Source organism: Gorilla gorilla, chromosome 12 (genome assembly GCF_029281585.2).
Source record: "Gorilla gorilla gorilla isolate KB3781 chromosome 12, NHGRI_mGorGor1-v2.1_pri, whole genome shotgun sequence".
Taxonomy (NCBI): domain Eukaryota; kingdom Metazoa; phylum Chordata; class Mammalia; order Primates; family Hominidae; genus Gorilla; species Gorilla gorilla.
In genome coordinates, this window is record NC_073236.2 from 34,691,661 (window position 1) to 34,709,171 (window position 17,511).

Below are 17,511 nucleotides of genomic sequence, written 5' to 3' on the forward strand. Positions count from 1 at the left end.
CTTTTCATAAAAGCAATGTCTGTTTGCAGTAGAAACGTCAGGAAAGATGGAAAAGATAAAAACCACCATGACCCCATCCTGGTGACTTATGACCCTACGTCTAGAGTTAATGTTTTGGTTGAGGGAGTCTCATGACTGGCCTCTGGGCTCTTGTCTGACTTGCTGCATTGTCCCACAGGGAAGTCCCACCTGGCCATCGTGCAGAAGGTAAACAACGAGGGTGAGGGTGACCCCTTCTACGAGGTCCTGGGCCTGGTCACCCTGGAGGACGTGATCGAGGAGATCATCAAGTCGGAGATCCTGGACGAGTCCGACATGTACAGTGAGTCCAGCCTTCCACAGGGCCCAGGACCCCTTTCCTGCTTGGATCGAAACCTGGTGTCCCTAGCTGGAAGGGCCATAGTGCAGGGACACAGGAGGCCTAGCATCCGGAGGCCCAGTGGCCGGGTGCCCTGCACTGGCCGGGGTGAGCAGGGAGCAGGTTGCTGAGAGCAGTGCCCGGAGGCTGCCTTCACCCTCGGCCTCTGTGCCTCGGCGTCAGCCCAGGACCCTGCCAGCCAGAGCCTGCTGCTCCTGCATGGGACTAGGGGCTGGAGAGCAGGAGCTGCGGGACGGGTTCCAGTCTCTTCCTAAGTCCTCAGGGGTCTGTGTTCTCAATTCCACGCTTTTCTTCCGGCAGCTGACAACCGAAGCCGGAAGCGGGTGTCTGAGAAGAACAAGCGTGACTTCTCCGCCTTCAAGGATGCGGACAATGAGCTCAAAGTGAAAATCTCCCCGCAGCTCCTCCTGGCCGCTCATCGCTTCCTAGCCACAGGTAGCATGAGGAAGACCTTCCGGTCTTGGTGGAAATACGGTCACGGGGGAGAAGTCCTGGGTTTCCGGCTGCTTTCCCCCCATAGGACGAGGGCTGCAGCAGGTGAGGGGTGCAGAGACAACACAGCCACCCCTGGAAGGGGCCAGGTGTCTGCTCCACCCCTGGGGATCTCCCTGCGATTCATTTGCCATTAATGGGCGGCTACTGCAAACTTCTAGGAAGCATCCAAGTTACTATATTTAATAGTTTGGGAAATAAAGACTAGGCACTATGGCTCATACCTGTAATCCCAACACTTTGGGAGGCCGAGGCAGGAGGATTGCATGAGCCCAGGAGTTCGAGACCAGCCTGAGCAACATGGCGAGACCCCATCTCTACAAAAAATACAAAAGCCAGGCATGGTGGTGCCCTCCTGTAGTCCCAGCTACTTGGGAGGCTATGAGGTGGGACAGTTGCATGCCTGTGGTCCCAGCTACTCAGGAGGCTGATGTGGGAGGACCGCTTGAGCCCAGGAGTTTGAAGCTGCAGTAAGTTGTGAATGCACCACTGCACTCAGCCTGGGCCACAGAACAAGATTCTGTCTCAAAAATAACAAAAAAGAAAATAACCACTGAGGTGGGCCCCTAGGCTGGCCAGGCCCATCAGGGCTTGTGGAATGGGAAGGAGAAGGGACACTTCCCCTTCTGCAGGCCTGCTGGGTGTGGCTGGACCCCTCGTGTGCTCACCCACTCTGAGGAGCTTGCATCCAGCTCTGCTCTTACTCTCCAGCTCTCCTCTTTGCAGACGTGTGCTGGTTCCCGCAGGAATTCACCTCTAGTTCAGAGACATTTCTCTCTTTTCAGCCCTGATTCAAAGCTCCACTGGGGACTTGGGTGACAGGTTCTGCTCTGCCCGCTCTGTCCCCCTCTCCCCCCGGCCCAATTCATCTTCCTTCCCACCCCTTACTTGCTAAAGGGGTGGTAATTCCCTCTCCATTATTTTTCCTGTGGGATATTGATGCTGATGCAATAATTATAGTCATATATACTAAGTGCTGTCCATGTGCTATCCCATTCACCCTCACAACCACCCTGTGAAGCTTTTACCCCCATATTACAGATGAGGAAACTGAGATGCAGGTTAAGTAATTTGCCCAAGGTCATGTGCTGTTCTTGCAGGAGCCACTGTTCAAGTCCAGGCAGGCAGGCAGCCTTGGATCCAACCAGTCAGAAGCCAAGCGTGCTCCCTCCCCAGGGAGGTGCAGAACCGAGGGCCGGCCGGGCAGGGCGGGAGTCGTCTGAGCACAGCGTGGCTGCTGTGGTTGGGGTGGAGGCACAGCAGTGATCGAGCTTTAGGGCCACCTGGCCAGCCCCGTGTGAGGTCTCTTCTCTCTCCTCCTACAGAGGTCTCCCAGTTTAGCCCCTCCCTGATATCAGAGAAGATCCTGCTGCGGCTACTCAAGTACCCAGATGTCATTCAGGAACTCAAGTTTGACGAGCACAATAAGTACTACGCCCGCCATTACCTGTACACCCGAAATAAGCCGGCCGACTACTTCATCCTCATCCTGCAGGTGAGCCCGCTCAGCCCTGGGCCTGCCACCTGCTCCCCCTGGCACTGCAGCAACCCCCAGGCCCTCTCTCCCGCCTGCTGCGGAGGTGCATGGCTTCCCCGCCTGGGGAGCCTGCTGCCTGCCCTTGAGCCCCGCCTGCCCCACGTGGCCATCCTCTCCCTGAGAGGCCACTCTTGATCTCGCAGGTCAGGCCCCTGAGCTCTCCAGGGCTCCAGTACCGGCCCTTCCTCCTGCCCCACCGTCCCTTGTTCCTCACTCCCCATCCTGCCTCATCCTTTGTTTCCTCCCTCACCTGGTCTCTAACTCCAGCCCTGTGTTTTTTCAGGGGAAGGTGGAGGTGGAGGCAGGGAAGGAGAACATGAAGTTTGAGACGGGCGCCTTCTCCTACTATGGGACTATGGCCCTGACCTCGGTCCCCTCCGGTGAGTTGTTGGGCATGGTCTTTGCTGCCCTTTGGCCCCCCTGCAGCTGGGGAGCCATGGACCGACACCAGAACTGAGCATGAGCCCGAGAGCTCATAGCCAGCTGGCTGGGGCAGAGGGAGGCTGGTGAGGCGGGAGCCGCCAGGGCCCGGAGCGGGTGGTGTGGAAGAGCAGAGGGAGCTGCCCCTTTGGATGGGGTCCAGAAGCTGGAGGGGAAAAGAGGAGTGAGGGATTTTAGAGTAAAGGCCTGGAGGCAGCAGAGGGCATGTCCAGAGGTTGTGAGGAGACCAGCCTGCCTGGAGAGGAGGCCTGTGGGGAGGAAGGCCCAGGGCCCTGCTCCTGAGGACAGGAGGGGAGTCTGAGCGTCCAAAGTGACTGGGGTCAGGAGCCAGGCTAGGGCCTGTTTGCCAGGGCAGGCTGCAGATGGGTTTGGCTTTTCGGAGGACGCGGCTACTGGGTTTTGGTTAGAGGTCAGCTCCGATGGAATAAAGGGCCTTGGGGACAGACAGAAGGGAGACTGGGCACCCTCCGAGAGGTGTTATGGAAGGTCCGGGGATGCGCCACTCTGGCCGCCCCAGTGCCCTCTCCTGTGCTGAGTGGCTCAGGCTTTCCCCACAGAGCCCCACAGACAAGGCCCCACAGGCCCAGATCTCGCCAGCTCATCTCCTCGCTCCTCTCCAGGCTTCGGTCCTGGGGCGAGGTTGCTGCAGGGTAGAGAGAGAAAGTCCACTTTGGTGCTGGAGAACAGGCCACGCCAGTGGGGTACGAGCTGCAGCTCCCAGAGAACCTCTGTGCTGTGCCTCTCACTGTCCTTTGACAAAAAGGACCCCGAGGGGGAACGGGGGTAGGGCACCCATGAATACTGACACCCAGCTTGGCTTATCCACCATGTCCTCGGCCCCTCCACCAGATGAGTGGGGCATGGCAGGCTCCCTGGGCAGGGGACAGACAGGGCCCCAGAGCGGGGCTCTGAGCAGGTTAACCCTGTCAGATGCCTCAGGCCTGGGGACGACTTCCTGTGCCTCCAAGAGCAGCTGTTCTCTGTTCAGTTTGAGGAAATCTCATTCAGAAGGGCGGGCAGGCACGGGAGGCTTCCCCCAGGCACTGTTTGTGCAGTGAAGCCTCAGAGGCCCGGTTAGGGCCCAGGCTCTGTCCGTTGACCCATAGTCTCTCTGTTCCCACTTGGTGTGGCCAGAAGAGAGGGGAGATGACTGGGCACACTCAGCCAGCTTCTGCCTGTCTCCGCACAGGGCTCACCGCTGTGTCCTGAGCACCCTTCCCAGCAGAGCCATGTCCCTTTCTCCACTGGGCCCGTCTCTGCCCAAAGCAGCCTGGCCCCGTCAGGTCTGCCTCTGTCCTGTGCCTGTGGTTCTGTGTCCTGTCTCCTGACTGCGCCCATCACTGACCTTCTCTTTTGCTCCAGTGCCTTCAGTCCAGGTCGGGTGTCCGCCTGGCAAGCGGAACTCCCTGCTCTGCTGGCTCACAGGTAACGTGGCACAGCTGAGGGTCACGCTGCCACCTGCTGCCTGTGCCTGCACACTGCAGCTGCATTAACCTCCCCACACGGACCCGGACCCCCGCCTGCTCAATGTGGGCCGCCCGACCTCAGTGGCTCTGCTTGGCTGGGGCCCAATTTCTAGGCAGCTTTGCTGCCTCAGCTCTAGAAGGGGCCCCCAAAGATCTCTTAGTGCTTGAGATCACACACTCATAGACACATACACACAGAGACACACAGAGAGATACACATACAGATACACATAGCCATAGATACACGCAGAGACACACACAGTGAGAGACCACATGCAGAGAGACCGCACACACAGAAAGAGACCACACACAGAGAGACCCCACACACAGAGACCACACACAGAGATACCACACACACAGAGACCACACACACAGAGACCACATGCAGAGAGACCACACACATGCAGAGACCACACACACACACACAGAGACCACACGCAGAGAGACCACACACACGCAGAGAGACCACACACACGCAGAGAGACCACACACACACACACAGAGACCACACACAGAGACCAAACGCAGAGAGACCACACACACGCAGAGAGACCACACACATGCAGAGAGACCACACACACACCCAGAGACCACACACCCATAGACACACACACACAGAGATACTACAGACACCCATAGACAGAGATATCACACACAGAAACACACATGCAGATACACCCATAGACTCACAGATGCCACAGAGGCATACACAGAGAAACACCCGTAGACACACCAGGATACACATACACACACAGATACACCACTCATAGACACACAAACACACACCCATAGGCACACACACAAAGAGACACACATAGACACACACCCATGGACACACACAGACACACACAGAAACACCCACCCATAGGCACACACACAGACACACACATCCACAGACACATAGACACACAGGTATATATACACAGATACACCCATAGACACACAAACACAGAGACACACAGATACCACACACAGACACACACCGAAACACACATCCATAGACACATACACACAGAAACACACCCACAGACACACACACATGCACACCCAGAGGATAGGCTGGGAGTGGAGGGTTGCTCCTGGCCCAGCCAAGTGAGCGCCGGCCAGCCTGCTGCCCTCCACGGCCAAGAGGAGACGCACCCCAGCGGGTAAGCACTTCCTGCTCCAGGCCACCCACACACCGTGTCTGGGTGACTTGTCATCTCATTAGCTTTCTCTAAAAGACTTTCCAATTTTCTTCACAAGCTTTGCTTCCCGTTCAGCTGCTGGCCCAGTAGGCAACTGCGAGGCCATGAGGGGCATGGCCCCGGGTCAGACTGCCTACTCAAGAGCCACCTCCACAGTTGCTGGCTAAATGATAGTCTTTGTTTCTGCTTTCCCCTCTGTGAAACGGGAACAATGTGTGTACCCCCTTCATAAGAGTTATCAGGAGAGTACGTGAGAGAATTCGTGTAAAATGTTGAGTTAGAGCTCAATTATTATTATTTCTGTTTTTTCCTGATTACAATGAAAATGTGGTGTTCCAACCAGAAAGTCTTTCAGGAAAGGCCAGTGCCATATGCTGCTTCTGGCCTTGGATGTGTCATGCTCCTGATGCCTGTCCGGGGAGTCGGTGGGAATAGGGTCACACTCATTCAGCTTGAGGCTTGCTGGGATTCCCGTGTGCAACCAGGCCGCAGAGGGCACAGGACGGTGCTGGTCTCGTCAGGTGTGGCCTGTGCCCATCAGGAGCAGCACCAGCATCTTTCAGCTCCTCACACCCCAACTGCCCTAAAAACCCGTCACCTCAGCCCGGGGATTTCCATTTTACATTTGTACAGCTGGGCCTTCTTCCATCTGAACTGTTCCAAGGTATACTCTGCTATTTTGACCCTCTGTTTAATAAATAAATAAGTAGATGAAAAGGTGACTTAGAAGCAGTTACTCCCTGTCCTTTTCAAACCTCCCCAGTGTGACCTCAACCTCCCTCCCCTCCTCTGGGCTTGCTCTGGTTTCATGGATGGCCGGGAGGTGATGCACCTGTGGTTTGAATCGTGAGAGCAGGTGTGCCCTCATTGATTAATTCTCCACTTTACGCTTTATGCATATTCATGGGGGTCTTTATTATAAACAATACCATGATATAAACTTTTTTATGCAAAAAAGCAAAAAACTTTCCCTGTGTTTAAGGTTATGTCCTTAGGATATCCTTTCAACAATGAAATTACCAGGTCAAAACCTTGCAGTTGGCTGTGCGCGGTGGCTCACGCCTGTAATCCCACCACTTTGGGAGGCCGAGGCGCGTGGATTGCCTGAGGTCGGGAGTTCGAGACCAGCCTTGGCCAACATGGTGAAACCCCATCTCTACTAAAAATACAAAAATTAGCCGGGCGTGGTGGCAGGTGCCTGTAATCCCAGCTACTTGGGAGGCTGAGGCAAGAGAATCGCTTGAACCCAGGAGGCGGAGGTTGCAGTGAGCTGAGATCGCGCCATTGCACTCTAGCCTGGGCAACAAGAGCAAAACTCTGTCTAAAAAAAAAAACCTTGCAGTTTTCGTTTTATTTATTTTTTGCTTTACTCATAAAAGGTAGCTTATTGGGAAAATAGAAAAAAGTCTTGAAAAAATTAAAAAGCATCATAATTTCATCTCTCAGAGACAAAATGGATTTTGGTGAATTTTTTCTAGGACCTCTGTTTTTTTGTTTGTTTGTTTTAAGAGACACGTTCTTTCTCTGTCACCCAGGCTGGAGAGCAGTGGTGCAATCATAGCTCACTGCAGCCTCAACCTCATGGGCTCAAGCGACCCTCCCACCTCAGCCTCCCAAGTAGCTGGGACTACAGGCAGGTGCCACCGTGCTGGGCAATTTTTTTTTAACTTTTTGTAGAGATGCGGGTCTCACTATGTTGTCCAGGCTGGTCTCAAACTCCTAGACTTCCCCCACCTCAGCCTCTCAAATCACTGGGATTACAGGCATGAACCACTGCACCTGGCCGGACCTCTAATCTTAATAGGTCATGTCACTAATTTTTTTTTTTTTTTTTTTTGAGATGGAGTCTTGCTGCGACGCCCAGGCTGGAGTGCAGTGGTGCGATCTTGGCTCCCTGCAACCTCCACTTCCTGGGTTCAAGTGATTCTCCTGCCTCAGCTTCCCAAGTAGCTGGGACTACAGGCGTGCGCCACCACCCCCAGCTAAGTTTTGTATTTTTTTTTTTTTTTGAGATGGAGTCTTGACCCTGTCACCCAGGCTGGAGTGCAATGGCGCGATTTCAGCTCACTGCAACCTCCACCTCCCAGGTTCAAGTGACTTTCCTGCCTCAGCCTCCCGAGTAGCTGGGATTGCAGGCATACATCACCACCCTTGGCTAATTTTTTGTATCTTTAGTAGAGACGGGGTTTCACCATGTTGGCCAGGCTGGTCTTGAACTCCTGACCTCGTGATCCACCCGCCTCGGCCTCCCAACGTGCTGGGATTACAGGCGTGAGCCACCGTGCCTGGCCAAATTTTGTATTTTTAGTAGAAACAGGGTTTTGCCATATTGGCCAGGCTGGTCTTGAACTCCTGATGTTAGGGGATCCGCCCGCCTCGGCCTCCCAAAGTGCTGGGATTACGGGTGTGAGCCACCGCACTCTGCCCATGTCACTAATTTGTGTTGGTTTTAAATTCGGTCTCTTGGCCAGGCTTGGTGGCTCATTCCTGTAATCCTAGCACTTTGGGAGGCTGAGGCAGGAGGATCGCTTGAGCCCAGGAGTTTGAGACCAGCCGAGGTAACACAGCAAGACCCTTTAAAAAATAATAATAATAAAATAAATTCAGTTGAAAAAGAAAATAAATTGTTTATTTTAAAAATAAAATTCAGTTCCTGTTTCTAGAGTGTTAGCATTAATTAAAAGCATTCCATCATTCAGATAGCTATGTGAAGTATTAAGTAATACCCCTAGTATTTCTGCTTTTCCTAGAACTTAATCAGAGATGTTACTCATTAGATACCTGCACTTGATCCTCTAAAATATTTCCTGTTCTTGCATGGGAATACCACAACCTCATCATAGAATGGCCAGTTTCCTGAGAAACTATAAACTATAAACTGTAAACTAGGAAACTATAGTTTCCTAGTTTTATAAATAAAAATCAAAGCTTTACTTAAGCACAAAGATAGAGTATTACTCAGTTTAGTCTCTGTTGTTATACCCTGGCTTCTTTTCAGTTTTATGAAAATAATTAGATGTTTTAGGAGCATGAAATTACTAGCTTTCCAGCTAAAATGTTCTCAAATCTACAAAATACAGAGCTACATAAACATGAAACCACTTTTGATAACGTCAGTCATAAAGACTTGAACTCAGACTTCTCTCTCTTTTTTATTTAATTAGATCTTGGGTTCAGAGTTGAATTAATGATTATCCTCAGTTCATGACCCACTAAGACCTTACCAGGTCCCTCTTTTGTCTCATTTAATTTTTATTTTCCCCTTTGTTCTTCATCTCTACTCTTCTTCCTTCCCTAGCTATCCAACACACACACACACACACACACACACACACACACACACACACACACACACACACGCGCGCGCCCTTAGTTAAAAATTGTATCGGTCATTGAGTCACTAGATTCAGTATGTTTGTTCTCTTCAGTTGGCAATTTGTTAGAATGGCTAACTTAGTAACTTAATAGTTAAATAAGCAAATCAGCTTAGTCCGCTTCCTGTTTGTTTAAAACCATCCTGCATGTCTTCACAATTAACTTCTTTGTGCATTTCATGGTTTCCTGTGTTCTCAAAAACAAGTTAATGATATACAGTAACGTATATCATTTGAAAAAGCAGTTTCTTTTTCAAAATAAGAAGCCCATTCTTCCTTATTCAAGATTGTTACAACTCTTATTCGAGATTCGAGATTGTTACAACTCTGCCTCATGAGAGGGGAGAAGCGCCTGTCACCCTGACCCGCCCCGGCCAGGCTGGCTGGGTTGCAGGTGGAAGTGGGTAGGACTGTGTTTCACGCTGAGTAGGTTGTGTGCAAAACACACTTTTGACTCCATAAAAGCATTTTCTTTTTTGGGTGTTCGGCGGGTGGACAGAGTGTAGTGGTACAATCTCGGCTCGTTACAACCTCCGCCTCCCAGGCTCAGGTGACCCTCCCACCTCAGCCACCCAAGGAGATGGGGCCACAGGTAAAAGCCACCACGCCTGGCTAATTTTTGTATTTTTTGTAGAGATGCGGTTTTGCTGTGTTGCCCAGGCTGGTCTTGAACTCCGGCTCAAGCAATCTGCCCGCATCGGCCTCCTAAGGTGCTTACAGGTGTGAGCCACCTCGCCCAGCCCCCGATAAGAGCATTTAAGAGGTGACAGGGCTGGCAGGGCCATAGTGGCTCACACCTGTCTGTAATCCCAGCACTTTGCGAGGTTGAGGCAGGCGGATCACCGGCAGTCATAAGATCGAGACCATCCTGGCTAACACAGTGAAACCCCGTCTCTACTAAAAATACAAAAAAACAATTAGCTAGGCATGGTGGAATGCGCCTGGGTGACAGAGTAAGACTCCATCTCAAAAAAACAAAAACAAAAACAAAACAAAACCAAAAAAAAAACAAGAAAAAGAAAAAAAATTATCCGGGCGTGGTGTTGGGCGCCTGTAATCCCAGCTACTCAGGAGGCTGAGGCAGCAAAATTGCTTAAACCTGGGAGGCGGAGGTTGCAGTGAGCCAAAATCATGCCACTGCACTCCAGCCTGGGTGACAGAGTAAGACTCTGTCTCCAAAAAAAAGGTGTGATGGGGCATCTTGTGTGTGGGGTGTGTATTCACAGAGAGAGAGTGCAAACTATACATTCTTCCTTTTAATGCATATTTTTTATTTAAAAGTATGCAGTTTATGTCACTTGATACAAGCTGGTATTGAGACAAGGATGGCAGTTTGCTTGTTTGTTTTGAGACAGAGTCTTGCTCTGTCACCCAAGCTGGAGTGCAGTGGTGCGAGCTTGGCTCACTGCAATATCCACCTCCCAGGTTCAAGCGATTCTCCTGCCTCAGCCTCCCAAGTAGCCGGGATTACAGGTGTTTGCCACCACGCCTGGCTAATTTCTGTATTTTTAGTAGAGATGGGGTTTCACCATGTTGGCCAGCCTAGTCGCCACCTCTGACCTCAGGTCATCCTCCTGCCTTGGCCTCCCAAAGTGCTGGGATTACAAATGTGAACCACTGTGCCCAGCCTAAGGATGGCAGTTTGCCTGTCCTGCTAGGATGATCATTGTGTTGCCCTTGACTGATTGGTTGTTGTGGGAAACGAGAGATTTTGTAGCCATAAACTTTCTGAGTCTGTGGTTTTTATTTTCTGTTTGGTTGATTTGTTTTGGTAGACTTTTTAATACTTGTTGCACAATAGTTCTAAACAAACTAATTCATTTGCTTTAACGAAGTCAGACCTTATGCAGTCAGACCTTTTACATGCTTCTGTTTATCCCTAAGAATGACTTCCTGTTCCTGGGTGGGGTGTCCCTGGGCTTCCATGGGATGAGGTGAGACATGAGGGTGAGAGTGGGCATCGGACTGGCCTTTGGCATGACAACCTCTGCTCTCCCTGCAGACCGTTCCCCAGCACACCCCACCCCACTCAGCCGCTCAGCCTCCCTCAGTTACCCAGACCGCACAGACGTCTCAACTGCAGCAACCTTGGCAGGCAGCAGCAACCAGTTCGGCAGCTCTGTCCTGGGCCAGTACATCTCTGACTTCAGCGTCCGGGCACTCGTGGACTTGCAGTACATCAAGGTGAGTGCCTCACCGCCCTGTCTGGGCAGTGCTATCTTCTGCTCAGGAATCAGCTACTACTTTCATCCACCAAACCCAGCATGGTGGGCCCAAACCCGAGATGCCTTTTTCTTCTGGAGATAGGGTCTTGCTCTGTCGCCCAGGCTGGAATGCAGTGGTGTGATCATAGCCCACTTCAGCCTTGAACTCTTGGGCTCAAGGATTCCTCCCACCTCAGCCTCCTGAGTAGCTGGGACTACAGGTGTGCATGTGGCTTCGGGGTTTGTTTTTTTTTTTTTTTTTCCCCTTATAGAGATGGGGTCTCACTGTGTTGCCCAGGTTGGCTTGAGACTCCTGGGCTCAAGCGATCTGCCCACCTCAGCCTCCCGAAGTGCTGGGATTACAGGTGTGAGCCACTGTGCCCAGCCCTGAGATGCTTTCTTCTCTTGTTCGTGCACCTTGTTCTTTGTAAGGGCTTCCAGAGACCCTGACTGGTCATGTTCTCTCTCAACTCACAGCCTCAATCCTGGCCCTGTTTCTCCAGGCCTGGTGATAGGGTCTGCCTCCCAGCCCCTCTCTCCATGAACTCATCCCTTCCTCATGCAGATCACTCGGCAGCAGTACCAGAACGGGCTGCTGGCTTCTCGCATGGAGAACAGCCCTCAGTTTCCCATAGACGGGTGCACCACCCACATGGAGAACTTGGCCGAGAAGTCTGAGCTGCCCGTGGTGGACGAGACCACAACTCTTCTCAACGAGCGTAACTCCTTGCTGCACAAAGCCTCCCACGAGAATGCCATCTGACAGGAGGGCCCGGGGCCCCCTGCCCACCCTGCGGGGGCCTCCCCAGTGGGCCCACATGAAGAGAGGGAACCTGTTAGTCCAGAAAGGATACGGATAGATAGCCTGTCTGACTGAACAGCCAGATGGCCCCCAGCCTATGGGGGATCTGGCCTCTGCCAGGGACCTCTGAGTAGCTCTGAGGTGGCACTGTCCAGCCCTGGATGGGGGGGCAGTGGGCCAGCTACCGTAAGCAAAGGCTGTTTTTTACTGAGAGAATTTCTAAAGTAGGCTCATCGCTCTTTTTTTTAAATATCATTTTGGGAAGGGAAGACAGGGTTAAGGAACTTTATTTAAAAAAAAATATTTTTTTCCTAAAAACTATAAAAGAGGAAGGGTTTCTTGTCCCAGGAAGCAATGGACATAATCTGCTCCCAGCCATGGCCTTCCAGCTTGTGTCCCTGATTCAGGGAGCTCTCCCTTCCTCCTCCTCCTCCTCCTCCGGAGGTGGGATCCCAGAGCCTGCCAGTGGAGGCTTATCTCTTGGGAGGAAGACAGCTCTTCACAGAAGCAAAGAACAAAATGGCATGGAAATCAGCTGCCTGAGCACCTGTGCTGTAGCTTATCTGACAATGCTGAGGCCAAGAGCTCCTGGGTAGCTGTGATCAGGGACATGATAATCTGAGCTATGCAGAGGAGCACATCTGCTGTCAACTGCTGTACCCAGAAATCTCCTAGAACTCTGCCGACAGCCTCTCCTGGTGAGTCGGGACTCAGCTGAGGACACATCCCCACCCTCCCTCCCATCTGGCCCTTTGGACAACTGGCCCTTTGTGACAGGGCTGACTCAAGTGTTAGGCAGGGTCTCAGGCCTTTGATTGCTCACCCCTGCTCCCCAGGCCCTGCCCTCACTTTTACCAAAGGTTCTCCCTCGGCGGGAGGGCATCTGTGTTGGAGGTGATTTGTCTGGGTTCTTCCTTTTGGTTCCAGAAGGAACTGTCAGTCATCAGCATCTGCGTTGTTAGCAGTCAGTACCACCCCCGCCCCACAATGAGAGTCAAGGCTGACTTGTTGACTGAAGCCTTTTTCCCAGACCCCTTATTTCGAATCCCCAAGCTTCAGTCCCTCTTGGGGGTGGAGACAAGAGGACATATGGAAAGCCACAGAAGCAGGTTCTTTATGTCCTTTCCTCTGTGGCTGGCAAGGCTCACCTGGCCTTATCCACCCACTTATGGAACCTCAGGAGAGGAGGGCTCCTCCTAAAGGCATGCAGCTTGCAGCCCCTCTTTCTCACACGTGTGATCCTAGCGTGAGAGGTCATCCTGCCCTTGCTGAAGTTAGTAGTACTGTACTAAGAGCTCTGCCCTCATGTGAATTCCTGCCCTGGCGCCTCTTCCCTGGGGCTGAATCAGGCCCTGCTGCAAAACTCCAGGCTTCCCAGGGTTGGGGAGGCTGTGGGACCAAGGTCCATGTTGGTCCTTCCGCTGGGTGCAGCAGGAGCTGGGTCCCGAGAGCCTGGCAGGTGAAACTCTGCAGGCCTTCCGCCTGAGTATTATTTATTCACTCCTTTCCTCACCCCAAGTGCCCTGCTCTCCAGGTGCCTAGAGTATCCTAACTCTTAGGACCAGGGATTGTCTTGCACCAAGTATGCCTACCCCTGGCCAGTCTGAGGTCTCCTAGCCATAGAACTGACTCCTGGAAGCCTGGAGAGAAGGTGGTGACACCCATGGGTTCTCAACTGTAAGGAAAAAAGACACCAGACTTTTGTTCCCTATTGGGGGAAAGCCCTTAGTCTTGTACAGGAGCAGCTTGCTCCCAAGTCCTTTTGGAAGCTGGCAGAGCTATATTCCTGACAGCCCTGACTGCCAGGTGGAGCAAAAGACATTGGTGGGGGTATGTGAAGCAAAAGGGGCAGGTGCACACACCTCCACAGTGACCTCTGTGCACACGGTTACCACCAACTGGCTGGCCCTCCTCCTCTTCCCTGGCCCATTGATCATCCCTTCTCACAGAGGGTCATCATTATTTCCAGATATTGTTTGTCTGATGACTTCCTCTTCCCAGTGCAATTTTTCCCTTCCTATTTCAACCTCTGGTTCCTGGGATGAGCCATACCCTGGAACTGGCCCACTGTGTCTTCCATGTAAGGGAGACCTTTGCAAAGGGCATCCAAATGGGTAGGCAGGTGACAGCCGCCGTATTTATTTTGCATAATATTTTAATTTGTATATTTTTGTGATTTATTTTGGCGTTATGAGTTTGACTCTCGGGGAGTTTTGTTGTTATGACTCTTGTGTCTTTTGTCACAAAACAATGATATTTGCTAAACGATATATGGAATTTATTTTTGATTGGTAATAAAAAATCAAATATGTATAAATCCTGGTGAATCTACAACTTGCCTGTTTGTTCTGTCAGTATTCAGTATGTTGTTGAGATAAAAGTGGCTGTGGCTGGCTGTCTCTTGTGATGGGGCAAGGGGCAATAAAGGATTCTAGGACCATTCAGCAGTGAAATGCAATCAGAAATGGAATTTCTAAATATAGTCAAGGCTGCCGTCACAGGAGTGAGAGGGAGGTGGCTGCTGGCAGACATACAGGACAGATGTGCTCAGCTGCCATAAGCATGAGTCCTGTGAAACAGATCCCATAGGGCCCTTGGCTTGTGAGTACTGGAAGGGCAGTGGGCTTCAGCAAATTGCCCCTCCTCCCTACTCATGGGACTGAAAGAAGCTTGATCCAAAAGTATGAGTAATATTGTTTTATAACATGCAACTGCCTTTTCGTCCACACCTACAGGCTAGTGGTTTCAAAGTTGGAGTGTTCATCCCTTGAAGAACCCGAGTTACGTCACTATACCCACTCTCAAAGTTGCAGCTCTGCAGGGGACTCCCATGGTGCTGTACAGGTGCTGCAGGCCGGCTTGTGCGATTGAGTGTGCTGAGGCCAGGGGCTCCAAGCATGCAAAGTTCAATGGAGTAGACAAACTGGGGGCATCTAGGTAGGCAACAAAGAAAAGAGGATATTCCAGATAAAAGAGGTACACATGCCAACGTCTGTGTCTGGGGCAAGATTTGTAAATTATCTTCATCCATCTGTTCCACACGTTTAAATCCCTATCGCACGCCAGGTACTACCAACCCCTCTGTGAATTTAGTGAAGAACCTTCCCACCACCCCAAGGGGGACAGTCACACACAGCTTTTCCAGTTGCTGTCTCCCTGACTTGGGACACATCTCCTAAGTCTTGGTGAGGCTCACCCCTTATTTCATTTAAGCCTCAGTTCAAATGCCATCTCCTTGAGAAGGCTTCCGATTAGCCCATCTCAATCAGCATCACCCCAGCATCTGTCTCTTTATCTTGCCTTTTTCCCTCCATAGCACTTACTACCAAATATTGAAATATAGACTTGGGTATTTCCTATCGTCCTTGCGCTAGAATCTAGCCTCACAAGGGTAGGAACTTAATTTTATTCCCACTACAGTCCCAACACTAGAACAGTACCTGGTACATTGCAGGGACTCAATGCAGGAAATACTTGTTGAATGAATAAATGAATACATGTTACAACAGGGGATGTACTGGATGATATGGGGAGAGCACATAGCTCCAATAACCTTGAGCCAACCTAGTCGAGGGTCAAGGAAGATCACTCGGAGGGAGCAGCATATGAGCTAAGGCTTGAGAGATAAGCAGGAATTAGCCAGTGGGTTTAAAACTCAAGAATAAATATTTAGATATAACATGGAAATGTCTTGATCCAAAAGACCAGTAAGGAAAACGGCCCAGGGAGGGCCAACAGTGGTCTGAAGGTCAAGTGGCTGTGTCTCCACTGATGCTAACCAGGGGTGGGGTAAAGAATGGCACAGCCACAGGAGAAGCTGGTCAAGGACTGTTGAGGCCTCTACTGCAAAAGGGAAACCACTCCAGGAGCAGCTTTGCGTGCCCCATACTGGATTTTTTTGTATCTTTGGGTACTGACAATTTAAATGACCACTTACGTTTTCCAAGTTTGATCCAATTGTTCTTCCACCTGAAGCTTTACTCCCAGAAAGTTAGTTATAGGTTGTTTTCCAAGGAAGCCTGAGACAAGGAAAAAGTAACCTGTTGAAGGTGAGAGCTCTGTCTCTAAATCCATGGGGAGTTTTTCCTGGCTTTCCTCTGGAACTGTTGTTTGTTAATGACTTTTCAGGCACATGACTCATTTCAAGCATGTCATCCATTCTATTTCAATGTCAGTATTTTATCTTGACGTGGAGACAGAAGTGAGAACTAAAGGAGCTGAATCTATTGTAATGTTTGCACTTTTTTTTTTCTTCAGAGGCATGATGTTGCAGTGCAAAGGCCCAGTAATGTCTTTATTGCTTCTGCTGGCGGCTTACTCTGTAATCTGCAAAAGTAAGGTAAACTCAAAGGGCACAGAACATCATCTGGATAATAAAAAACACGGAGATGCCCCATTGGCCTAGTCACAGCTCTGAGTTTACAATGCAGAAGAGACACTATTACCATCTTTTAAAAATACACTATTACCTTTTTTTTTTTTTGAGATGGAGTCTCGCTCTGTCACTCAGGCTGGAGTGCAGTGGTGCGATCTTGGCTCACTGCAACCTCCGCCTGCCTCCCGGGTTCAAGCGATTCTCCTGCCACAGCCTCCTCAGTAGTTGGGACTACAGGCACCCGCCACCACGCCCGGCTAATTTTTTGTATTTTTCGTAGAGACGGGGTTTCACCGTGTTAGCCAGGATGGTCTCCATCTTCTGACCTCGTGACGTGCCCGCCTTAGCCTCCCAAAGTGCTGGGATTACAGGCATGAGCCACCGCGCCGGGCCACTATTACCATTTTTTTTTTTTTTTTTGGAGACATAGTCTTGCTCTGTCGCCCAGGCTGGAGTGCAGTGGCGTGGTCTCAGCTCACTGCAAGCTCCGCCTCCCGGGTTCACACCATTCTCCTGCCTCAGCCTCCCGAGTAGCTGGGACTACAGGCGCACGCCACCACACCTGGCTAATTTTTTGTATTTTTAGTACAGATGGGGTTTCACCATGTTAGTCCGGATGGTCTCGATCTCCTGACCTCGTGATCCGCCCGCCTCCGCCTCCCAAAGTGCTGGAATTACAGGCGTGAGCCACCGCGCCCGGCCTGCTATTACCATGTTTTAAAAAGTTTTTTACAGGCTGGGCGCGGTGGCTCACGCTTGTAATCCCAGCACTTTGGGAGGCCAAGGCGGGTGGATCACGAGGTCAGGAGATCGAGACCACGGTGAAACCCCGTCTCTACTAAAAATACAAAAAAATTAGCCGGGCGTGGTGGCGGGCGCCTGTAGTCCCAGCTACTCGGAGAGGCTGAGGCAGGAGAATGGCGTGAACCCGGGAGGCGGAGCTTGCAGTGAGCCGAGACTGCGTCACTGCACTCCAGCCTGGGTGACAGAGCGAGACTCCGTCTCAAAAAAAAAAAAAAAATTTTTTTTTACAAAGCCTTTTCCTTTGGTCATTCACCACCAGCTTACTCATTTTTTTTTTGCACATTACCTTCCACACAAGTTTTACTTTGTGGCCACAATGTGCATACTTTTTTTGATTGTTACTTTCATGACATAGCAAATTGTTTCTATAGAGTCTTTATAAAGCTCATTTAAAATGACATGTGCAGTAAGTCAAAGTCTTCTTGTGCTAGGAAATTTGAAAAAACAAAA

General features: G+C 51.0%; 1 protein-coding gene, 1 long non-coding RNA gene and 1 other non-coding gene across 4 annotated transcripts in view; 2 read left to right on the forward strand and 1 right to left on the reverse strand.

Annotated features, from left to right (window-relative positions):
- CNNM4 (cyclin and CBS domain divalent metal cation transport mediator 4) overlaps nt 1–14,201 on the forward strand; it is a 50,952-nt gene extending 36,751 nt beyond the window's left edge. Inside the window, exons 2-8 of one of the 2 annotated variants that reach the window (XM_019021526.3) lie at nt 179–322; nt 680–814; nt 2,197–2,366; nt 2,692–2,788; nt 4,212–4,274; nt 10,879–11,060; nt 11,646–14,201. In XM_019021526.3, the coding sequence (XP_018877071.1) occupies nt 179–322; nt 680–814; nt 2,197–2,366; nt 2,692–2,788; nt 4,212–4,274; nt 10,879–11,060; nt 11,646–11,843 (989 nt within the window). In that variant the 3' untranslated portion in view covers nt 11,844–14,201. The remainder of the gene's footprint in view (nt 1–178; nt 323–679; nt 815–2,196; nt 2,367–2,691; nt 2,789–4,211; nt 4,275–10,878; nt 11,061–11,645) is intronic. The other variant, XM_004031447.5, reaches the window with a different exon arrangement.
- MIR3127 (microRNA mir-3127) lies at nt 1,435–1,545 on the forward strand. The gene has a single exon (NR_106482.2). It is a non-coding gene; the product is annotated as a microRNA mir-3127 (primary transcript).
- A 363-nt stretch (nt 14,202–14,564) lies between the features above and the next one.
- Nucleotides 14,565–16,936, reverse strand: LOC101131289 (uncharacterized). Its single transcript, XR_002004775.4, has 2 exons — nt 15,820–16,936; nt 14,565–14,815 (listed from the first exon to the last, which is right to left on the reverse strand). It is a non-coding gene; the product is annotated as an uncharacterized lncRNA (long non-coding RNA).
- Between the last annotated feature and the right edge of the window lie 575 nt (nt 16,937–17,511).